Source organism: Narcine bancroftii, chromosome 2 (assembly GCF_036971445.1).
Source record: "Narcine bancroftii isolate sNarBan1 chromosome 2, sNarBan1.hap1, whole genome shotgun sequence".
Classification (NCBI taxonomy): Eukaryota; Metazoa; Chordata; class Chondrichthyes; order Torpediniformes; family Narcinidae; genus Narcine; species Narcine bancroftii.
In genome coordinates this window covers 27,557,063-27,582,952 of record NC_091470.1, presented here as the reverse complement: position 1 = coordinate 27,582,952, position 25,890 = coordinate 27,557,063, and the positions used below count along the sequence as shown (strand labels likewise).

The following is a 25,890-nucleotide window of genomic DNA, read 5'->3' as shown; positions in this document are numbered from 1 at the left end:
TGGGCTTAATGTTATCTGCCTCTTGGTGGTTGTCAGGACTCTTTGAGTTCCAACATGGTGCCCATAGCATGCACGAATGATTATGCCAGACTGCCATGGATGCAAAGCAAGGAGAATATGTCATCACGTCAGTCAGGTCTGGAGGGCTGTTTTGTTGGCAAGTGATCCAAAACTGGATCTGAAGCTAATCAATCTTCCAATGAGATCAACACAGGGAGGACCCAGAACCCTCTAACCACCAATCCTGTTTGTGGAGCCATGCGCTGGTCACAATTTAGCTGTTGGCAGTAGATTATGGTAATTTAGTATTTAAATTCCTGGACGAAGTCAAAGGACTGGATCATTACTGTGGAGGCGTGAGTTCATGTCCCAAAATGGCAGCTGTGGGTTTTAAATTCAAGTAATTAATTAAAAATCTGGAATTTAAAGAGAACATTTGACTCTTTAAGGTTGGCTAGTTAAGTTCCAGATTGTCATTCACCTCTTCCCCCATCCTTTGGTTTGCTAATGTTCCTTGGGGGGGTGGGGGGGGAATCTGTTGACCTTATCCAGACTGATCTATATATGAATCGAATGTTCTTGATCCTTACTAGTTCAGGAACAATTAGGGATGAAGTTGACATGATATACACAGTCTTAGAATATACTAATAGCTTAAAATAAACTGTTTCTATATAGTTTTGGTTTTTCCATCATTTTTCACAGTTGTTTCAAATTTGAAAGACCATAACAGGACTTCTCAACGTCGCCAGAGTTCCTGCATTAAGTGAGCTGCATCCATTCATGGTATGCCCTCTGGGAGTTCAGGACAGCATTATTAGGGAATACCTTTGACTTAGTGATGTCTCCTTGAAAGAATAGAACACCCCTGAAATTTGGGGAAATGGCTAGCCCATGGAAGAATTTATGTGTTCCATTTTGGCTTCTTAGCATCACCAGAGTGTGTGTGTGTGTGTGTGTGTGTGTGTGTGTGTGTGTGTGTGTGTGTGTGTGTGTGTGTGTGTGTGTGTGTGTGTGTGTGTGTGTGTGTGTGTGTGTGTGTGTGTGTGTGCGCGCGTGTGTGTGTGTATGTGTGAGTGTGTGTGTGTGTTAACGTGTGTGTGTGTGTGTGTGAGTTTGTGTGTGTGTGTGTGTTTACGTGTGTGTGTGAGTGTGTGTGTTTACGTGTGTGTGTGTGAGTGTGTGTGTTTACGTGTGTGTGTGTGAGTGTGTGTGTTTACATGTGTGTGTGTGTGAGTGTGTGTGTGTTTACGTGTGCGTGTGTGTGTGTTTACGTGTGTGTGTTTACGTGTGTGTGTGTGTTAATGTGTGCGTGTGTGTGTGTTTACGTGTGCGTGTGTGTGTGTTTACGTGTGTGTCTGTGTGTCTGTGTGTTTACGTGTGTGTGTGTGTGTGTGTGTGTGTGTGTGTGTGTGTGTGTGTGTGTGTGTGTGTGTGTGTGTGTGTATTCCAGGAATATTGTCAGAAGGCAGATAAGTTAGGACATGGATTGGCATGTGGGATTATGACATTATTGCTAAAAGTGAAACTTGGTTGCAGGAGGCACAGGACTGGAAGCTCATTGTTTTGGGGTTCTGTTGATTCAGACATGATAGAGGGAGGGATGGAAGGCGGAAGAGTAGGTTTGATAGTCAGGGAAAATGCAACAGCTGTGCTTAGACAGGATAGCCAGAGGGCTCGTCTACAGACGCCATATGGGTGGAGCTGAGAAACAGGAAAGGTGTGAACACACTGAGAGGGTTGTATTATAGACCACGCAATAGTCAGAGAGAATTGGAGGAGCAAATTTGTAGAGAGATAGCAGACTGATGTAAGAAACTTAGGTATAGAAGTTGGTTCATTTTGCTGGTCTGACCTGTGTTGGGACAGCATGAGCAATACAATCAATGTAAGGTATAGGCTGGTGCAATATAATTTTTTGTATCCGCTGTATCTTACTCCGCAAAAATTAAATAAATTGAAATCTGGATTATCCAATTTATGTTTTCGATGCGGTCAAGATATAGGGACCTTTTTGCATTTGACCTGGTCATGCCCTAAGGTGGGATCCTTCTGGGAAGATTTGGGAAATCTCCTGGAACGAATTACCGGAATTCGATACCCTCAGGGGCCAGAATTGTTTTTTTTTATTGGGGAAATTATCAGATTTAAGACCTAAAATGAGGCTGTCAAAATATCAATTGAAACTTGTTAGACTTGCTTCGGCGGTGACCAGGAAATGTACAGTCATTACTTGGAAATCTGATTTCCAACTGAGCCTGACCTGCTGGAAGTCAAAAATGCCTAGTTGTGTTCCCCTGGAGAAAATTACTTATAACCTCAGAAATTGTAACAACGTTTTTAAGAATATGGAACCCTTATTTAAAATACACCGTGGGAGGGGATTAACCTTTGATGATCCCCCCTCCGGTCTCCAGTGCCACCATCTCCACTATGACACTAGCGATGTCTATGTCAACACATTTATCCCTTAAGGGAGGGAGTAATCTCTGGATGAATCACGTAATGTTTTATGAAAAAACAGATGATTTTGTCACATCATATGGGACAATTAACCCCTTTCTCTTTTTCCTTTACCTTTGTAGGAAGAGGGGGCTTTCTCTTTTTTTTCTCTTTTCTTTTTTTAATGTTTCCTACTTTTAAGGATCGGCACCGTGTGTAATTTTGCATTTATAAACAATAGTGCAGAATTTGATAATTGTGATTATGTGTTGATTCTTCTTTCTTTGTACATCAGCATGTAGTTCACTTTTGGTATTTTATTGTATATATCGGTGATGTTTCTTTGATTTAGTTTGTTTTGTAACTTCATGTTGATTGAAAATTAAAAGGAAAATAAAGAAAAAAATCTAGAACCAGCCACTCATAATATTCAATCCCATGTCAGTGAACTGGAGATTGAAGATGCTGGAAACTGAAGCTAAACATGTTCTGCTGGAGAAATTCAGTGGGTCAAACAGCAGCAGTGGGAGAAAAGGAATGGTGGACATGTTGGGTCAAAATTCTTTACCAGATGAAACTTTATCGTGTGTGCCTCGATAAAGGGTTTCAGCCTAAAATGCTGAACATTTATTTCTCCCTCTGGCCCACTGAGTACCTCCGCCAGATTGTGTTCATTCATATTAATGAACATTGTGTATGAAAATAATTTAGATGATCAGATACTGCAAAGTTGGTGAAGTTCCTGGCTTGCAATAGAAGGATATGGATTTGGAGTCCCCACATATGTGTTCTTGAACCATCAAGGCCAGGTCACATTGCTCAAGAACTGCAGTGCATCCTTGTGCGGGTACTCTCTCCCCAACCACACAGATGGTCAGCAGAAGTTCAAGAGAGGTCCTTGCCACACCTACTCAAACGAAGTTCAGAATAGGCACTCAATTCTGGGCTTGCCTGGGAAGCTCACACTCCATGAAATGGATTTTAAAAAAATAACTTTGTTCCGTTATCACACAGACTGGTGAATAGAATGGGTTATTTCTTCAGGAATGGAAAGATACACAAAATAACTTTTAAAGCTAAAATGCAGTTCTTAACTTTTACTTTTCAGACCTTGGTTTTGTCTTAAGTTCCAAGTTAGTTTTAGTAATTTCTGTGGTAGATTGTTCTTTTAACACACAGTAGGGTAACATTGTAAATTGCGCTTCAAATGCAGTAAGGGAAAGAAATTACGCAAGATTATAAGGTTCCAGCAACAGATTCAAGCGGATGTAAGTACACCACTTCCACTTAGAAGTACACATTTTCCAGAGATCAAGGAATTTAAATTAGCTAAGCCATCTCCAGCTACCAGTGTTGAAGTGAGTTTTCCCAGGAGCAGAGATCCAGGAAGGCTGCAAAGCACATTGGGCTAACACTTTCCTTCCAGAGTAAGGCAAAAGAAGCTATTCGCGATGAAGAGATTGCGTATGTTTTCGAACTGTCAACCAGAAGGATGCACAATTAAAACAAAGAACTGATATGATCTAATGCTGTTAACTTGAAGACCATTTAAGAAAGTTAATCTTAAATCAATTTTACTGATTAATATCAATCTCCGTCACTATTTCTCATGCTTAAAATCAGCAAGTAGTTAGCTAAATTATTGTGTTGTAAGCCTGATCTTTTAATTCCTTTATATTATTTCTATTGACGTTTAATTATTTGCATGCTCAATGTTTAATTATACCTGCTGTTAACTATAATTCGAGCTAATCAACAATTGTTAGTTTATTGCTTTATTGTCTGAATTCTTTTATAATTGGCAAGAAAGAGTACATTTATTCTTGTGCGGAGTCTCAGAAATAGCTGATTGGCTGTATATCACGTTGAGTGAAACATGATAGTCTGCAGACACTGTGATTGTAGTTAAAACACATGTAGTAATGCTGGAAGAACTCAGCTGGTCTTGCAGCGTCCATAGCACGTGAAGATATATTGTAATGCTCACATTTCGGGCCTGAGCCCTTCTTTTTGTCCCTATGTTGACATTATCTGAGATAGTTAATATAAACCAGTTCAACCAGGCAGGTCTAGGCATTGTCAAAGATTAGATGTATTTGTGATCAAGTTGAGGAGTGGGAATAAAGGCAGGGCATGAGTCTGCACTGGTGCAGTTGATGAATAACTGATCATAGACCAAGAAATGTTCGATGAAAATAGCATGTAAACTAAAAATGAACGTGAACATGTTAAACTGAACTGAACTTAAGCCCCAAGCCTAACAATGATTTTCATCTCTTATTATTCCAATGCTGTACATACTGCCCTGAGAACTCTGGGCATATATTCTTCTCTGCGCTGAAAACAAAGCAAAACACTTGCTATAATATGTGAGTTATTGAACTGGTCTGACCAGTCTGATTTGAACCAAATACTTATAATTCTTTTCAAGCCTGACCAGATTCAGTGAGCTTACTAATAACTTATTAAAATCTTGTTAAAAAACAAGATTTTAATAAGAGCATTGGGAAATCCTTGGACATCTTTCAATCTTGCAAAAATGAGTCTTCCCTTCCACCACCATCAACACAGCTCTTACACGCATCTTCTGCATTTCCTGTTCATCTGCCCTTGTCCTCACCTACCACCCAACAACCTCCACATCCAGCACATTATCCTCCGCAATTTCCGTCACCTAAAACACGATCCGACCACCGGACACATCTTCCCCTCTCCTCCCCTCGCTGCCTTCCATAGAGCCCGCTCCCTCAGTGACTCCCTCGTCAACACATGCTTTCCCACTAATTACCCCATTGGCAGCTTCCCCTGCAGCTGCAGGAAGTGCCGCACTTGCTCCAATACCTCCTTCATCACCACCATTCAGAGCACCAAATAGTCCTTCTAAGAGAAGCCACACTTCACATGAATCTGAGGGAGTCCCATTGTGGCCCGCTCTACATCAGAGAGAGTGGATGCAGACTGGGAGATTGCTTCGATGAGCACCTTTGCTCAGCCTGCATCAATTTTTCAGTGGCCATCCATTTTAATTCCGTGCCTCACTCCCACTCTGACGTCTGTCCATGGCCTCATGTACTGTCAAACCAAGACCACCTGTAAATTGGAGGAACAACACCTAACACTCCTTCTGGGCACTCTCCAACCAGATGGCATTAACATTGACTTCTCTGAATTCTGGTAGCCTACTCCCATTCTCCCTCTCTTCACCATCCCTCTGTCTTCTTTCCTTCAGAACACCTCAACCTTCCCTCTCCTTTCACAGAGCCATCCTCCTTTCCCCTATTTGCTGGTGTGTCCTCCCTCCATTATTCACCCTGCCTTTGGGTCTGTGCTCCTCCCCCTGCCCCTTCCCCTGCCATTTTGTTCGGGAACCTGCATATATTTTGCTCATACCTTGATGAAGGGCCAAGCCCAAAATGTTGGTTATGTATATTGTTCTAAGAAAAACATAAATAATCTTCAGAAAATAGTAGGGGACTGAAGATCTAATGTGAGGGAAGGACTGAAGGAAATATGTTGAGAGGTTGTGTTAGGTAAATTGAAGGGATTAAAGGCAGATAAATCCCCAGGGCCAGATAGTCTGCATCCCAGAGTGCTTAAGGAAGTAACCCAAGAAATAGTGGATACATTTGTGATCATTTTTCAAAACTCTTTCAATTCTGGATTAGTTCCTGAGGATTAGAGGGTGGAAGACATAATCCCACTTTTTAAAAAGGGAGGGAGAGAGAAAACGGAAAATTATAGACCAGTCAGCCTGATATTGGTAGTGGGGAAAATGCTAGAGTCAGTTATTAAAGATGCGATTGCAGCACATTTGGAAAGTACTGATATCATCGGACAGAGTCAGGATGGTTTTATGAAGGGAAAATCATGTTTGACGAATCTTATAGAATGTTTTAAGGATTTCACTAGTAGAGTGGATAAGAGAGAACCAGTGGATATGGTTATATCTGGACTTTCAGAAGGCTTTTGATAAGGTCCCACACAAGAGATTAGTGTACAAACTTAAAGCACACGGTATAGGAGGTATGGTACTGAGGTGGATAGAGATTTGGTTGACAGACAGGAAGCAAAGAGTAGGATTAAATGGGTTCTTTTCAGAATGGCAGGCAGTGACTAATGGAGTACTGCAAGGCTCGGTGCTAGGACCACAGTTATTTAAAATATATATCAATGACTTAGATGAGGGAATAGAAAGCAGCATCTCCAAGTTTGCAGATGACACAAAGCGGGGTGGCAGGGTTAGCTGTGTAGAAGATGCTAAAGGATGCAGGGCGACTTTGACAAATTGAATAAGTGGGCCAATTCATGGCAGATGTAATATAATGTGGATAAATACGAGGTTATCCACTTTGGTGGTAAGAACAGGAGAGAAAATTATTACCTAAATGGTGTCCGATTAGGAAAAGGAGAGATCCATTGAGACCTGGGAGTTGCTGTGCACCAGTCATTGAAAATAGGCTTGCAGGTACAGCAGGCAGTAAGGAAAGTGAATGGTATGTTGGCATTCATAGCAAGAGGATTTGAGTATAGGGGCAGAGAGGTTCTACTGCAGCTGTACAGGGCCTTGGTGAGACCACACCTAGACAATTGTGTACAGTTTTGGATTACTTGCCATAGAGGGAGTGCAAAGAAGGTTCACTGGATTGATCCCAGGGATGGGATGGCTTACATATGAAGAAAGGCTGGATGGACTAGTCTTAGACGCATTGGAATTTAGAAAATGTGGGGGGGGGGGAATCTTTTAGACACACAAAATTCTTAAGAGATTGAACAGGCTAGATGTAGGAATGTTGTTCCCGATATTGGGGAAAACCAGAATGAGGGGTCACTGTTTAAGGATAAGGGGGAAGTCATTTAGGACTGAGATGAGAAAATAAAATTCTCTCAGAGAGTGGTGAATCTGTGGAATTCTTTGCCACAGGAAGTAGTTGAAGCCAGCTCCTTATCTATATTTAAGAGGGAGTTAGATTTGGCCCATGTGGCTAAGGGGATTGGGGGTATGGGGAGAAGGCAGGTACTGAATAGATGATCAGCCATGATCTAAATGAATGGCAGTGTAGGTTTGAAGGGCCAAATGGCCGAATCCTACACTTATTTTCTATGTTTCTTTGTTTGACCTGCTGAGTTTCTCCAGCATTGTGCTTTTTATTTCAATCACAGTGTCTGCAGACATTCATGTTTTACTCCTTACATTTCTTTAATCTAATGCCTTCGGAGACTTTTTAGGTCTTACAAATTTTGCATGTGGAATCACAGATCAAAGAAAATTAATGTTTCTGATGTTCAGGCAAAGAGTTGCAATTTTCAAACCTTTTTACTTCAGGTGTGGTGGGATTATTTCATTTGAAATGGTTGATGAAATAATTTAGATTCAAGTTCTTCATTTGTTGGCCCTGGGATTACCAGTTGCAGGGAAATGTAAAATAGTGTCAGGCAGAGCATGGTTCTGAGGCACAGGCATAAATGGTCCTCTGAGCCACGTGAGTGAGTGTGAAGGATTCCAAAATGATTTGCTCGTGATATTATGGGAAACAACCGATCACAGAATGTCATGAAGTCAATGGTCATTAAAGAAGGGCCAGCTCTATAACAAAGGAAATGGCAGACAAATATGGGTACATTCCCTTTCAGAGATCATCCACCCATAAAGACAATGATCTTGGACACAAGATGGTTAATGATTGGACCTGTCCTGCTGTAGTACCATTCACACATTCAAATCAGGAGAATTGGTGGAACCAGGAATGTTTCATTCCATTAATTAGTCACCTGCATAGTCACAAAATGCAGGATGTTCAAAATCACCTGGTTGATTGAGAAAGTTGGCCTGTTGTAGACAAGGAGGTGAAAATACATTAGTCAATTTCTGTTGAGACAAAATAAAATAAGGGTGGCATGGTTAACGTAGCAGTTAGCACAACGCTATTACAGCTCCAGTGACCCACGTTCAAATCCAGCACTGGCTGTAAGGAGTTTGTATGGTCTCCACGTGTCTGTGTCAGTTTCCTCTAGGTGCTCCGGTTTCCTCCCTCTCCTCAAAACGTATGAGGGTTATAGATCAATTAGGTGTAATTGGGTGGCACAAGCTCGTAGGCCAGAAGGGCCTGTTACCGTGCTGTATGTCTAAACTTTAAAGCTTTAAAAATTATTGTTGGATACATAGAGAAGGAAAGCTCTGAGAAATGGGGGAGATAAGTCATTGGGTTGTCAGTGGAGACAAATGGGTCCAATTAACTATGAGAGTAAAGATCTGGGCGCAACAATCTGTCATCAGTGGCACTCAGATTGAAGGACTATGCGTTTGAAAGGATCAAAACAATCCTGGACTTCAGAGTTCACAGACCAAGCTCAAGAAGACAAAATAATCATCTAACGCTCTTCAAAGTTCAAAAGCAGCAGCTTAAACCTAATCATAAAATGGGGAAAGTGACTCCTGCTGACCTCTCTCTCTCGACACGGTTCATGATACCTGATGCATCAATGGAGCAGTTTGTGGGAAGTTACCTGAAGTTGTGTCAGCAGTTTGTGAATAGGCTGCACACCAAGCTTCTTGCAGCTTAGCTTATAAGATGAGATGATCTCTTCCACGGTAACACAGGCATCTATAGCAAAAAAAAATGAGATTAAGAACTTGCTGGTTCTTTGGTCAACAACTGGGTGTGGTTGACCTGACTGCATCTCATTATGTCAACAATGAAACATGTTCACTTCAATCTGGATTAATATTGGTTTGCATTGATCAACCAAGCTTAATTAATATTATTTCCTCTCTGGAAGTATGCATCAAATTCTTCTCCAACAGTATTAATATTTAAGACAATGAGCTTCAAAAAAATTAAACTGAAATTACTTGCAGTTCTGATGGCCACGTTTTAGGTGTGGTGGTTTTGAAGAGGGTGCAGTGGAGTTCACCAGGATGTTGCCTGGATTAGAGGGTACTTGTGATAAGAAGTTGCACAAACACGAAGTATAAGAGAGACAGTCGCCCACCTCTTTGTTGCTGAATGCAGATTTGCAAGAGTGTGTGGAGAAGGATGCAAAGGTCCTTGTCACAGTTCATCCACAGCACAGCATGACAGAAGACTCTCTGATCTACGGGCTGTTCCGAGACACCGTCAGAGTCAGACATCCTGAACTGCTGGAAGACCATCAACTCAGTGAAAGTCGCACTTTGGTCTCCCCGAAACCTGTTGGACTTTCAGCACATGGAGATGTCGGGGAGGGAATGCTGCTCAATAGCACATTCCAGGCTGCAGGAATTTGTACTGAGGGGCACATCGAAGCTTGGTGCAGACAACGTGAGGGCACTGTGGTGAAGGACCACAGACTAGCATCCTCCTATAACCAAGCATAGAGGGGCTGACACTGAGAAGGGGGAGAAGCGACATTCCATTTTAAGTATTCCCTTTGCCATAGGAGCTCAGTGATTATCTAATTGACTCGTTATGTGCACGGTTTCGTAACTCCAAAGGAAATGGGCCAATGACAATTTTTCACAAGCAAAATATTTCAGTAACAATGGAACTGGAGCAGTGATTCTCATCCTTCCCTTCCCACTCACATACCACCTTAAGCAATCCCTTACTAATCACACAGCACTGATCGCATGTGAGTGGAAAGAAAAAGGTTAATAACAACTGATTTAGAGAACAAATAAACATTGATGGGAATGTATAGATATGATTGACACCATTGGTGTGAAAAGACATTAAGTGGTTTTCTTTTTTGTTAATAATTTATTGTGAATAAATATTATTGGGGGAAAAAAACAGTAGAGAAGGCTCAGTGGGGAAATGAAAGAAGTACAAAGGCATAGATAAGGTGGATAATTTAGAGGATGAAATATCAAATACTAGAGGGCTTAGATTTAAGGTGAAATGGGGAACATTTAAAGATTTGCAAGGCAGGTTTTTGACACAGAGGATGGTGGGTGCCTGGAATGCACTGCCAGAGGAGGAGCTGGAAGCAGATACAATAGGTGAACCGACATTTACGAGGCATTTAAACAGACACATGAACAGGCGGGGAACTGAGGGATATAGACCATGTGCAGACAGATGGGATTAGTTGAAATTGGCATCATGGTTGGCACAGACTTTGGAGGCGAGAAGGCCTGTTCCTGTGCTGCACAGTTCCATATATATATATATTTTAAAAATTAAAATAGCTGTGTAAACAAAAACAATAAATGGTGAAAAAATTGTCAATCGGGCAGATAACATCAGTGCTGAGAGAAATAGTGTTTTATTAAAATTAGAAAATCTTAAAGGAACATTAGAATTTAAGATTAAAGAAAATAATTAATGAGGTGGAAGTAGGAATATTCTAATTTGTCCCTCTGCTTTTGCCATCTACTAGTGCAATATTTCCTGCATTTCACTGGATGACAGGCCGTTATTTTCCTTTCTTCCCTCTCAGCTTCCTTTGCAACTTAAAATGTCTTTCTTTTCTAATCTTTTCCAGTTCCAATAAAAAGGCTAGATCTTCTAAGTATTTCAAGCAAATAAGTATATTTTTTTGGCGGCTGTTAAAGGGGCTAACTGTAATTAAGCTGGAAAATAATCGAGTAATACAGCATAGAGACAGGCATTTCCATGTACAACATTCACACTGATCAGTAATCCCAAGAGAAACACAAGAACTGAAGATTCTGGTGCGTTGAGCAAAGACGTGTTGGTAGGACACAACACGCCAGGCAGCATTCATGGAGCAAAATAGACAATCAACTTTCAGGTCAAAATCCTTCTCTGACTCGAAAAAGGGGACCCGATCTGAAATGTTGACCGTCCATTTCGCTCCATAAATGCTGTCTGACCTGCTGAGTCCCACCAGCAGGTTAATTCCATCTTCTTGCATTTGATCCATGGCCTCCTGTGCTGAGATGACTCAAGAACTTGATGGATGCTTCTTAAATTTACAAATACACATTCCTTTTGGATTTCTGAAATCTAGATTTGACTCTCCCATGGCGGCATTGGCTAATCTCATTGATCATGGTTCTGCCTTGGTTTGCATTTGTTGATCTCAAACAGAATGAGACTGCCTCGAAAAGAAAAATGTAAAAACATTAGGATGGATAAGTCCCTGGAACCAGATGAAAAATACCTCAGGTTGCTATAGGAATGGAGGGTAGAGATAGCTGAGGAATTGGCTGTGATCTTTGCATCCTCCTTGGCCACAGACAGGCTCAGTGCCAAAATGAATGATAGTACATTATAGGGGGGAGGGGTTGGTGGATCCTCCATCCCTCTGATGTACCAGATGAAAGCACTGCTTTTACTGGGTCAAGTGTTACAAGCTAGACGCTAGTGATGCTTGACGTGCGCTAATGATGCAGGTGGGGGTGGGTCTGAAGGTGAGCGATAGCCATGACTGTATGGGGGGGCGAGGCACCTCGCTTGGGGAGGGGGGGCAATGCCTGCGGATGTCCGCCTTCCAACCAACCCTGGCCACAGAGGAGGTGCCAATGGATTGGAGAATGGCAAATGTAGTTCCCTTTCTTAAAAAAAAGTAATGGGGAGAATTCTGAGAATTAGAGACCAGTGAATCTTACATCAATGGAGAGAAAACTGTTGGAGGGGATTCTTAAGAACAGGATTTAGGAAGCATTTTAGTGCAGTCTTCTCAGGGATAGTGTTAGGTAAAAACATCATGAGCTGGGAATGTAGAAGGAGTCACCCAGTGCTGGGCCGTAACAAGATGCAGTTGTGACCTTGTACTCTCAAGATAAGAGTGGTAATGACAAATTGATGTGCAGCAAGCTAGCAGAGAAGGATAGCAACAGTTTATTCATTGGACAATGTCATGGTATGATAATTTACTAACTACGTATCCTAAGGTATAAAAAAAACACCACTTGCTGATAACGGCAGAATGCGCCTTCTCCAACTAACACTGTTAGTTGCAAGTGTTACAAACCGGCAATAAAGAACCTTGATTTCGACTCAGTCTGGTGTTTGACTCACTCATTCATGAACAAAGCAGACCTAACAAATGGCTTTGTGAGGGGAAGATTGTGCTTCATGAGTAAAATTGAGGTTTTTTTGGGGGGAGGTGACAAATGAAAATGATAAAGGTAGGGCGATGTACATGGATTTCAATAAAGCATTTGACAAGGTCAGTATGCTCTCTGTGACTTATTCAGGAAATCATGAGACATGGCGGTGTGGATTCAGAATAGGCTTGCCTATAAAAAGCAGAGAGTAATAGTGAATAGAAAGTATTCTGCTTGGAGGTCAGTGACTTGTGGAGTTCCACATTCGTCTGTTCTTGGACCCCTGCTCTTTATGATTTTTGTAAGTGACCTAGCTGAAAATGTAGAGTGATTGGTCAGCAGGTTTTCGGATGATACAAAGATTGGAGGAGTTGTGGATAGTGTTGTAGGTTGTTGAAGGTTTCAACAGGATATAAGACAGGATGCAGAGTTGGGTGGAAAAGTGGCAGATAAATATGAGGTGATTCCATTATGTAACATCAAACCTGAAGGCAGAAAATATGGTGAATGGGTGGATACTTAACAGTGTGGTAAAAAAAAGGGACCTTGGGGTTCAAATCTCTCAAGGTTGCTGCACAGGTTGATTGGATAGTTAAAAAGGCTTTTCATGTGATTGAGTTCAGGAGTCATGAGATAATGTCGCAGTTCTATAAAACTCTGGTGAGATCACACTTGGGATATTGTGTTCAGTTCTGATCACCTCATTACAGCAAGGATGTGGAAGCTTTACATAGAGGGTGCATAGAAGATTCACCAGGATGTGGCCTGAATTGGAAAATAAGTCCTAAGAGGCAAGGTTAGCAAAGTTACGGCTTTTCTCTTTGGAGGGAAGAAGGCTGAGAGAGTGACTTAATAGAGGTCTATGAGATTATGTTTTTTTTAGTAGTTGAGAGCTTTTTTGGCAATGGCTATTATAAGCAGGGTAATGTTATCACCTGAATGGGTTAAAGAAAGTCAGTAGACACACATTAGCTCAACATATGACTCCTATATGGACTTTTGTGAAGAATTACAGATGCAGCATTGCTGAATACAACAAACTCCATTTTATGTCAAGTTTCTGGAAATTTTAATAGAATAGTTTGATGACAGCATTGTGTGTCTTTTTCCATTTCGACTTGATAACATTTAGCAGGAATGATTACATTTTGATGGCATTTTCAACATAAATATTGTAAATTCCCACGATTAAAAACAAAGTATGTGGTTAAAGGTGCAATTAACATGGTAACGCCAAGATTTTCTGTTAAAATATATCTTGTGTGGATTAACTGTGAAGTATTTCTGTGCAAAACAAGCCAAGAGAAAGTATCAATGCCACATGTTGCCATACAGTGTACATATTTACTATTCCTCTTGGTATCAATATGGGAGAGAGAAGAGTATTGCAAATCTCTGGTGAAGCAGATTACTGCTCCAGACTAATTAGTTCATTACTTTTATAACATACCCTGATTATATTGTTACATTAACAATCCTATCAAGGGAAGTTATAGTAAACCCCAGCATTGGAGTAATTCCTCTCATTATAGTGCATTACGCACTCACAAGGGGACCACAACCTTAATTATACATTTAATTTAGAAATACATTTTATGAGAAAACTGAGATGTACCATGTAAATAGAATGATGTCGTTGGAAGTTCCCTTTAGTCCATAAACATGATACTGTTCCTTTTCTTTAATAATTCATGCCTGTTGTTGCCAGGAAACAGTTTTAAACGGGAGTGCTATGTTTCTATCTTCAGGAACTTCTGCATGAGTTATTGAAGGAAATGAAACTTCAAGTCCTGTTCTAGACAGGTTTCTGTAACTACTGGAAGAAAGCCTTGTGGTTTGGGAGTCAAACATTTTTCACATTACGATGCCACAGGAAATGTTCCATGATGTTGTGTAAAAATGTGATATGAGAAATAAGGGCTAAGCTCCAGTAGTCTTACCACAAAGACAGGCTTATAAACTGAAAGATTATAATGGGAATGGGATGTAGTGGGAATTGCTTTAATCTCAAAATTAATTTACAAATATGCATATTTATCAATTAATACATTGATTTGTGTTTTAATTCGAGCGCATCACTAAATTAATAAATGCAAAGGTTTATAAATGAATAAATTAAGACAATTGGTTCTTGATTAACTTTCTGAATTATTTAACTTCCATACTATTTATGTCAAGTTTCTGTGTCTTAAATCTGTGTATGCTCCTCGCATCGTGCAGAATGGAACATTCTTACTACTAATCAAAGTCAATGAACCAAGTCAGCAATGGAGAACAGAATTTCTCTTCCACTTTTCATCATGGAGTATAGCTGTCGACATTCTATTTTATTTTCCCTTCATTCATTTTGTTTCAGAACATCCTGTTCTTTTCCCCATTCAGTACTACCTGTGCTTTCCAAGGGCTGGTTGTGAGTTCAATGATCCCTTCCTTGAGTAAGCGCTGTTCCTCTGCTCGGATGAAGGCCCTGTCCCCGGCACCGAACCGTCTATTTTTACTGGCGACAGGGTGAGGTTGAAGAACCTGCAGGTTGTGCCTGGTAAGCAGCGAGGGGGCTGGTTGTGTACACTGGAGGGTTGTGGAGGGCTTGTGGAGTGCAGTAGTCAGTTGTGGTCGAGTTGCCGACGGGGCAGGGCAAAAGCAGTGGGAGGTGTCGTGGTTGGGTCATTTGGGTCATTTGCAGAGTGGAGGGAGGGCCCAAGATGGCAGCACCCGGGGTAGCCAAAAGGTCGCCATGTTGTCAGTCGAGAAGGCCTCCATGTCCTTGAGAGCCACCTCCAACATACTTGCCAGCTCGACTGCTCTGCGCCGACTGAGCTCCCTTAGACCAAAAGTCAAGCATACACCGCCATTCATTATGATCATGGCTGATCCCCACAATGTATTCCGCAGCAGTCTCGGGCCTTACATTCACAAGCCCTGCTGAGGGATCGCAGGGCCCAAAGGTACTCGGCATTGAACTCTCAGGTTCACTGTTTGTGGGTCACTAGGAGGTCTGGCGTAGACAACATTGATCTTCTGCAAGTACTGTCCTTTGAGTATGTCCATGGCTTTCTAGTACAAAGTGGCATCCCTGATCATGGAGTTGTGGTGGTACACCACCGGCCTACCACAGGGGGCAACATCTGTACCTGCAGGAGTGTAAGGGGACAGGACAACACCTGGCCGGCTGCCAATCAGTCGGCCTGAATGGATCAAGCCCCACCCGGTCGGGTGTCAATCACCCTCCGGGATATAAGCCTTTCGCCTGCCTCCAGAGGCCTCACACTGAGTTGCTGCAGCCACAGCCAGCCTGGCTCTGTGGAAGTCTTTGTGGATTAAAGACTGTTGTTCAATCTTTACCTTGTGTGTGTCTGATTCTGTCTAACAGCGCACCACAGGAGTACACCAGGGTGCGAAACCGAGAGTGCAGTACCCGCAGTTTATCTATCTCTGATCAGACGATCAGAAGATGCTTGCAGGAATGCTACAAAGCAGTATAGCCAGCGTTCAAAGTTGGTGGATGCCTCAGGTGATTGAGGGTCGATTTCCAGTTTTTCTGGCTTCAGGATCTGCTCCATTGTAAAAAAAACACCTTTCAGTGAATAAAATTGATGCACCATCAATTATTCGAATGACTGTTGTTGAAAAATCAAAAGGCTTTTATTCACTGAGGAACAAAGGCACATCCAGACTGCTTGACTGTCCTGCACTGAGGAGGGAGTTGTGGGACAGTCACCTTTATCTAGGAGCCTATGGGAGGGGCCACAGGTACCATCAGCCAATGGGTGTGCCCAAGGGGACAATTATATGCAAACGGTGGCTTACCACACAGTATATCTATGAATAAAGAGAAAACACATGAGAATAAGTAAGACGGTGAGAGGGGATTGGAGGAAAACCTGTTTTAATCCAAAGGGTGCTTAGAAACATAGAATAATAGAAAATAGATATAGCAGTAGGCCATTTGGCCCTTCAAACAGACACCGCCATTCATTATGATCATGGCTGATCAGTACCCGGTTCCTGCCTTCTCCCCATACCCCCTAATCACCTTGGTCACAAGGGCCAAATCTAACCTACACTTAAATATTGACAGGGAACTGGCCTCAACTACGTCCTGTGGCAATGAATTCCACACATTTACCACTCTCTGAGAGAAGAAATTTTTCCTCATCTCAGTCCTAAAAAACTTCCCCCTTATTCTTAATCTATGCCCCAGGTTCTGGTTTTTCCCAGCATTGGAAACAACCTTCCTGCGTCTAGTCTGTCCAAACCCTTAAGAATTTTATATTTCTATAAGATCCCCCCTCAATCTTCTAAATTCCAGAGAATACAAGCCTAGCCTATCCAACCTTTCTTCATATGCGAGCCCCTCCATCCCCAGTGTCAGCCTAGTGAAACTTCTCTGCATCCCCTCCTAGGCAAGGTTATCCTTCCTCTGATAAGGCAACCAAAACTGCATGCAGTACTCCAGGTGTGGTCTCACTAAGGCCCTGTACAGCTGCAGCAGGATCTTTCTACTCCTGTACTCAAATGAACGCCAACATACCCTTTGCCTTCCTCCCCGCCTGCTGGATCTGCATGCCCACTTTCAATGACTGATGCACAGCAACACCCAAGTCTCGCTGCATCTCCCCTTTTCCTAAACAGATACCATTTAAATAATAATCCTCTTTCCTGGTCTTACCTCCAAAGTGGATAACCTTGCATTTATCCACATTATCCACATCTGCCATGTCCTAGCCCACTCACCTAACTTGTCCAAATCACCCTGTACTTTCCTAGCATCCTCCACACAGCTAACCCTGCCACCCAACTTCGTATCGTCTGCAAATTTTGAGATACTGCTATCTATTCCCACATCTAAGTCGTTGATATATATCGTAAACAACTGCGGCCCCAGTACTGAGCCCTGCGGCCCTACCAGTCACTGGCTGCCATTCTGAAAAGAACCCATTTTTTCCTACTCTTTGCTTCCTGTCCCTCAACCAATTCTCTATCCACCTTAATACCATACCTCCTATACTGTGCTCTTTAAGTTTATACACTAGTCTTCTGTGCGGAACCTTATCAAACACCTTACTAAAGTCCAGATATATCACATCCACTGGTTCTCCCCTATCCACTCTACTGGTTACATCCTCAAAAAACTCTATTAGATTCATCAGACATAATTTCCCCTTCACAAAACCATGCTGTCTCTGTGCAATGATACCATTACTTTCCAAATTTACTGCAATTGCATCTTTAATAACCGATTCTAGCACCTTCCCTACTACCGATGTCAGGTTAACTGGTCTGTAGTTTCCCGATTTCTCTCTCCCTCCCTTCTTAAAGAGTGGGATTATATTGGTCACCCTCCAATCCTCAGGAACTAATCTAGTATCCAGAGAAGTTTGAAATATCATCACCAACACATCCGTTATTTCCTGGGCTACTTCCTTCAGCACTCTCGGATGCAGACTATCTGGCCCCGGGTATTTATCCGCCTTTAATCCCTGCAATTTAACTAATACAACTTCTCGACTTACAATTATTTCCTTTAGTCCCTCCATCACAATAGATCCCCGATCCTCAATAATTTCCTATACATTAGTTATGTCTTCCTAAAATAGTCATTTTAACAGTCTGCCATACCCTTGTTCCCCATGATCATCTCACCTGTTTCTGTCCACAACGGACCCACCTTTGTCTTAACTATCCTCTTTCTCTTAACCAATCTATAAAAGCTTTTACAGTCATTTTTTATGATCCCTGCCAGCTTCCTCTCATTATCCCTTTAAACTTTCCTAATTAATCCTTTTGTCCTCCTCTGCAGAACTCTGAATTTCTCCCAATCATCAGGGATATTATTCTTTATTGCTAATTTGCAAGCTCCTTCTTTGGATTTGACACTCTCTCGGATCTTCCTTGTTAGCCACGGATGCACTACCCTCCTAGATTTATTCTTTGTACAAACTGGGATGTACATTTTCTGCACTTGCTCCAAGCTATCCTTTAACGATTGCCAGTTGCATTTCTACCGTTAGTACTTTAAGTACCATTTGCCAATCTATGTTAGCCAATTCACATCTCATACCATCAAAGTTACCCCTCTTCAAGTTCGAAACCTTTGTATCCGTATCAACTCTGTCACAATCCATCCTAATGAAGAATTCCACCCTATTGTGGTCACCAAGGGGTTCCTCACAACAAGATTGCTAATTCTCTTTGGCTTGGCTTCACGGATGAAGATTTATGGAGGGGGTAAACGTCCACGTCAGCTGCAGGCTCGTTTGTGGCTGACAAGTCCAATGCGGGACAGGCAGACACGGTTGCAGCGGTTGCAAGGGAAAATTGGTTGGTTGGGGTTGGGTGTTGTGTTTTTCCTCCTTTGTCTTTTGTCAGTGAGGTGGGCTCTGTGGTCTTCTTCAAAGGACGTTGCTGCCCGCCGAACTGTGAGGCACCAAGATGCACAGTTTAAGGCGATATCAGCCCACTGGCGGTGGTCAATGTGGCAGGCAACAAGAGATTTCTTTAGGCAGTCCTTGTACCTCTTCTTTGGTGCACCTCTGACACGATGGCCAGTGAAGAGCTCGCCATATAACACGATCTTGGGAAGGCGATGGTCCTCCATTCTGGAGACGTGACCTACCCAGCGCAGTTGGATCTTCAACAGCGTGGATTCGATGCTGTCGGCCTCTGCCATCTTGGGTACTTCGATGTTAGGGATGGAGTCGCTCCAATGAATGTTGAGGATGGAGCAGAGACAACGCTGATGAAAGCGTTCTAGGAGCCGTAGGTGATGCCGGTAGAGGACCCATGATTCGGATCCGAACAGGAGTGTGGGTATGACAACGGCTCTGTATACGCTTATCTTTGTGAGGTTTTTCAGTTGGTTGTTTTTCCAGACTCTTTTGTGTAGACTTCCAAAGGTGCTATTTGCCTTGGCGAGTCTGTTGTCTATCTCGTTGTCGATCCTTGCATCTGATGAAATGGTGCAGCCGAGATAGGTAAACTGGTTGACCGTTTTGAGTTTTGTGTGCCCGATGGAGATGTGGGGGGGCTGGTAGTCATGGTGGGGAGCTGGCTGATGGAGGTCCTCAGTTTTCTTCAGGCTGACTTCCAGGCCAAACATTTTGGCAGTTTCCGCAAAACAGGACGTCAAGCGCTGAAGAGCTGGCTCTGAATGGGCAACTAAAGCGGCATCGTCTGCAAAGAGTAGTTCACGGACAAGTTTCTCTTGTGTCTTGGTGTGAGCTTGCAGGCACCTCAGATTGAAGAGACTGCCATCCGTGCGGTACCGGATGTAAACAGCGTCTTCATTGTTGAGGTCTTTCATGGCTTGGATCAGCATCATGCTGAAGAAGAGTGAAAAGAGGGTTGGTGCGAGAACACAGCCTTGCTTCACGCCATTGTTAATGGAGAAGGGTTCAGAGAGCTCTTTGCTGTATCTGACCCGACCTTGTTGGTTTTCGTGCAGTTAGATAACCATGTTGAGGAACTTTGGGGGGCATCCTTTAACGATTGCCAGTTGCATTTCTACCATTAGTACTTTAAGTACCATTTGCCAATCTATTTTAGCCAATTTACATCTCATACCATCAAAGTTACCCCTCTTCAAGTTCGAAAACTTTGTATCCGTATCAACTCTGTCACAATCCATCCGAATGAAGAATTCCACCCTATTGTGGTCACCAAGGGGTTCCTCACCACAAGATTGCTAATTAACCCTTCTCCATTACTCAATACCCCGTCTAGAATGACTCGTTCCCTCGTCGGTTCCTCAACATGCTGATTTAGAAAACAATCCCACATACATTCCAATTTGGTTCACCCAATCTACATGTAGATTAAAGTCACCCCTTAAACTGCCATCCCTTTGTTGCATGCATTACCAATTTCCTTCATGACTCCTGCACTAACCTCACTGCTACTGTTAGGTGACCTGTATACTACTCCCACTAGCGTCTTCTGCCCCTTCATGTTTCACAGCTCTACCCATATGGATTCCACATCCTCTACACTGATGTCCTTCCTTTTTATGGCATTCACCTCTTCCCTAACCAACAGGGCTACTCCACCTTCTTTTCCATTCCGTCTATCCCTCCTGAATGTCAAGTAACTCTGAATGTTGAGCTCCCAGTCATGTTCCCCCTGAAGCCACGTCTCTGTGATCCCAACCATAGCATAGTTATTAATAGCTATCTCCACCTTCAATTCTCCTTGCATTGAGACTCGAAGCCTCCAGTCTTTCTTTACACTCTTATCCCTTTTACCAATTTGTAAATAAATAGCTCTTTTTGATTTTTCACCTGCTTTTACTTGCCTACCATTAATGCTTTTCACCTTGCTACCCTTTGCTTCTATTCTCAATTTACACTCCTCTGACTCTCTGGACTTGGTTCCATTCCCCTGTCACATTAGTTTAAACCTTCCCCAAAAGTGCTAGCAAACAAACGCCCAAGAACATTGGTCCTGACCCTGCTCAGATGCAGACCGTCCTGTCTGTTCCAGTCCCATCTGCCCAATGTTCCAAGAATCTGAAACCTTCCCTCCTACACCACCTTTCAAGCCACAAATTCATTCTAGCTGTCTTGTTGTTCCTACTCTGACTAGCTCATGGCACGGGTAACAATCCAGAGATTGTTACCTTTGAGGTCCTATTCCTCAATTTACTTCCTAAATCCCTAAATTCATCTTGTAGGACCTCATCCTTTTTTTTTCCGATGTCATTCATACCGATATGGACCATGGCAGCTAGCTGTTCTCCCTCCCCTTTCAGAATGTCCTGCAGCTGCTCCGAGACATCTTTGACCCTTGCACCAGGGAGGCAACACACCATCCAGGAGTCTCGTTTGCGGCCATAGAAACTCCTATCTATTCCCCTTACAATGGAATCCCCTGTGACTATTGCCCTACCACTCTTTTACCTGCCCTCTTGGACAGCAGCACCACCCACAGTGTCATGAACCTGGCTACTGCTGTCTACACCTGGTGATGGCACCACGAATTTGGACCTCCACGAATGATTGGTAGATACAGTAATTTGACAACATTTAATTAGTATCTATACAAGTATTTGAATTGCCAATAAATACAGGGCCACAGATAAGGTGTGAGGAAATGGGATTAGTATCGCTATGTACTTGACGATTGACATGGACATGGTGAGTTGAATGGGCTTTTCCTTGCTGAATGGCCCTATGATGGTCAGGTTAAAATTGACAACCATCTTACTCAAGATGGCAACCCAGTAATCACATATTCAAAATTGCTTCCTTCTGGTAACCTCAGACTGTTTCCCAATTTGTCCTTCAAGTAGGTTTTCAGTTGGTGGTATGCAAACATTGTATGATGAATTATACTATATTTGTCCTTCATTTGTTCAAAAGATAATAATTTATTTCACGAAAAACAATTTTCTATTCTTTTGATCTCTTTTCTCTCCCATTCTCTAAAGGAAAGGTTATCTATTATGAAAGGGATTAGTTGATTTTGTGTCAATATTAATTTTGGTAGTTGATAATTTATTTTATTCCTTTCTACATGAATCTTCTTCCAAATGTTGAGGAGATGGGGCAATACTGATGAATTCCTATGTTGCACCTGTTTGATAAAAATTTGATATGTATCTTAATTGTGCTGCTCTATAATAATTCTTAAAGTTTGGTAGCTGTAAGCCCCCTTGTTTGTACCATTCTGTTAATTTATCTAGTGCTATCCTCGGTTTCCCACCTTTCCATAAGAATTTCCTTATTATTTTCTTTAGCTCCTTGAAGAATTTCTCTGTTAGGTGAATTGGTAATGATTGAAATAGGTATTGTATCCTTGGGAAGATGTTCATTTTAATAGTTTACCCTTCCTATCAGTGTTAGTGGTTAGTCTTTCCAGTGCTCTAAGTCGTCTTGTAATTTTTTCATTAATGGCTGATAATTTAGTTTATATAGATGGCCGAGATTATTATCTAGTTGTATACTTAGCTATTGAATTGCTTGTGTTTGCCATTTAAATGGTGATTCTTTCTTAAACTTTGTGAAATCTGCATTATTCATTGCCATTGCTTCACTTTTATTTGCGTTGATCTTGCACCCCAATACTTCTCCATATTCCTTCAATTTCTTATGTAATTCTTTTATTGATATTTCTGGTTCTGTTAAGTATACTATGACATCATCTGAAAATAGACTGATTTTATATTCCTTCTCTTATTTTTATCCCTCTTATTTTATTTTCTGTTCTTATCAGTTCTGCCAGTGGTTCTATAGCTAACGCAAACAGTGAGGAAGATAGTGGACATCCCTGCCTTGTTGATCTGCTTAATTTAAATTGGTTTGATATATATCCATTTACTGTCACCTTCACCAATGGTCCCTTATATAATGCTTTAATCCAATTAATATATTTCTCTGGTAAGTTGAATTTCTGTAGTACTTTGAATAAATAATTCCATTCTACTCTGTCAAAGGCTTTCTCTGCGTCTAAAGCAACTGCCACTGTTGGTGTCTTGTTTCCTTGTACTGCATGGATTAAGTTAATGAATTTACAGATATTGTCCGTTGTTTGTCTTTTTTTAATAAATCCAGTTTGATCTAGTTTTACTATTTTTGGTACACAGTCAGCCAATCTGTTTGCTAATAGTTTAGCCATTATCTTATAATCTGTGTTAAGTAGAGATATTGGTCTATACGATGCTGGTGTTAGTGGATCTTTCCCCATCTTTGGTATTACTGTAATTATTGCTGTTTTACATGAATCTGAAATGTTTTGTGTTTTTTCAATCTGGTTCATTACTTCCAGGAGAGGAGGAATTAATAAGTCTTTAAATGTTTTATAGAATTCTATTGGGAGTCTATCCTCTCCTGGCGTTTTATTGTTCGGTAGTTTTTTTAATATCTCCTGTATTTCTTCTATTTCAAATGGTTTTATTAATTTATTTTGCTCCTCTGTTTGCAATTTTGGTAGTTCAATTTTAGTTAGAAATTCATCTATTTTGTCTTCTTTCCCTTCGTTTTCAGTTTGATATAGTTGCTTGTAGAATTCCCTGAAGTTTTCGTTGCTCTCCGTTGAGTTATATGTAATTTGTTTGTCCTTTTTCCTTGATGCTAATACTGTTCTTTTAATTTGTTCTGTCTTAAGCTGCCACACTAGTATTTTGTGTGTTTTTTTTTCTCCTAGCTCATAATACTTCTGTTTTAACTTCATTATATTCATCTCCACCTTATGTGTTTGTAGTGTTTCATATTTTATTTTTTTATCTGCCAATTCTCTTCTTTTAGTTGTATCTTCCCTTATTGCTAATTTTTTTTCTGTACTTGCTATTTCCCTTTCCAGCTGTTCTATTTCCCGATTGTAGTCCTTCTTCATCTTAGTTACATAATTTATTATCTGCCCTCTGATGAACGCTTTCATTGCGTCCCATAGTATAAACTTATCTTTCACTGATTCCGTATTTATTTCAAAGTATATTTTAATTTGTCGCTCAATGAATTCTCTAAAATCCTGTCTTTTAAGTAGCATGGAGTTTAATCTCCATCTATACGTTCTCGGTGGGATGTCCTCCAGCTCTATTGCCAATAATAGGTGTGAGTTATCCGATAACAATCTAGCTTTATATTCCGTTTTCCTAACTCTCCCTTGAATGTGGGCTGATAACAGGAAGCAATTTTGAATATGTGATTACAGACACAATGATAATTTAAAAAATTATAACAAACATGTACATCAAACTGCAAGAAAGGGAGAATGAGGAAACAAGCTGTAAACCTAAACAAAAATGGGAACAAGATCTAAACATAAAGATAAAGAATGAAACATGGGAAAAGCTATGCTCCGGAACTATGAGAAATACAATATACATGAGGTTACGCATGAGATAATATAATTGGTTACACAGGCTATACACCACACCCCAAAAGTTAAATAAATGGGACCCAACAATATCAGATAGATGTTTTCGCTGTAAGAATGAAACGGGAACATGTAATTTGGGCATGTGAGAAAGTGGAAAAGTTTTGGGAAGATCTAAATCATGTATTAAATAAAATCACAAAAAGCAACCTACCAAAAAATCCAGAGATCTTCCTTCTACGTAATATAAGAAATAAAGAACTTGGACTCGATTTGGATGGAGCACAAAAAAGATTTATTATGATAGCCTTAGCTGTAGCAAAAAAATGTATTATGTCAACATGGAAATTAGAAGATAACCTGAGAATACAGAAATGGTACATGGAAATGAATAAATGTATTCCATTGGAAAAAAATAACATATAATTTAAGAAATAACATCACAGTATTCGAACAAATATGGGAACCATACATGGAACACAATAGAGAAATTCTACCACGGACCTCCATCACCTAAAATGACAGAAGGAGAAGACAATGAAATGAACTGACCCAGTATGTAAAAGTAGAAGACACAAATTTCTTGTTTATTTTTATTATGTGACGAAGTTGTTTAATGGGTTTAATGTATCATATAGATTGAATGTTGAATGAATGGGGAGGGAGGGAGGGAAGGGAGGGGGGGAAAAGGGGAGAAAATGACACTGTGTATATTCAAGAGAAAGATGTCTGTATGTATTTTGGTCAGTATGGTTCATAGTGTGAAAAATAAAAAAATAAAAAAGATGGCAACCCAGTGACGCATTCTGGAAATAAATACACGGAGGTAAGAGAAAGGCATGTTCTTGCTCAACTTTCATATCTTGCAGGAACTTACGATCTTGGCTCAGTAATGAGAAACAACCACCAGTGAAAGATAGCTGAGGGTCATCTCTCCTTGAAGGAATATTTTGCTCCAAGACAAAAGCAGAAAGCAAGGAATAGCTGAAAATAATGTATAGCTCAGTGGTTAGAGCGCTGGTCTTATAATCCTGGGGTCACGTGTTTGATCCTCGCTGGGGCTTCACTTCTGTGAGGTGCGCTGGAAAAAGTGGCGACTCTCTGCCTTCCTTACGGCAGACAGCATTAAAGAATTTCATGCATCCTACATTCTAAATTTTGTATTCCGTGACAATAATGGAACCTTTACGTTTAATTTAGGCCCTTCAACCCACAATGTAAACTTACTCCACACCAATTTAATTTTTCCCTGCCTTACACCCATAACCCTCTTTTTTTGCCCCATATCCACGTGCTTATCTAAGGGTCCTTTGAATTTCCCCACTCTACCAGTCTCAATCACCACCCCGGGCAATGCATTCCAGGTGCCCACCACTCTGAGCAAAAAAAAAACTCACCTCTGACACCTCCATAATAATGAAACATGCAACCAACAGAGATCGTTGAGTGTGTTGACTTTTTGGAAGGGTGTAGCAGCTAAAGGGACAATTAGTGAACTCACTATGCCTCTCAATTTATTCAAAATCCTTTGGGTGGATTTTGAATCAATTGTGGCAGTTTCCCCAATTATTTTGCTTTACTTGAACCTAAAACTTAAATTGTTGCAAACTGCCGAAGCAAAGAAACTTTCTTCGAATATTCAA

The 25,890-nt window shown here is 41.2% G+C and overlaps 1 protein-coding gene across 1 annotated transcript in view; it reads right to left on the bottom strand.

Annotated features, from left to right (window-relative positions):
• Positions 1–25,890, bottom strand: part of LOC138753305 (protein phosphatase 1 regulatory subunit 37) — a 247,124-nt gene that overhangs the window by 211,790 nt on the left and 9,444 nt on the right. Inside the window, exon 2 of the mRNA XM_069916166.1 lies at positions 8,947–9,044. Coding sequence (XP_069772267.1) covers positions 8,947–9,044 — 98 coding nt within the window. The remainder of the gene's footprint in view (positions 1–8,946; positions 9,045–25,890) is intronic.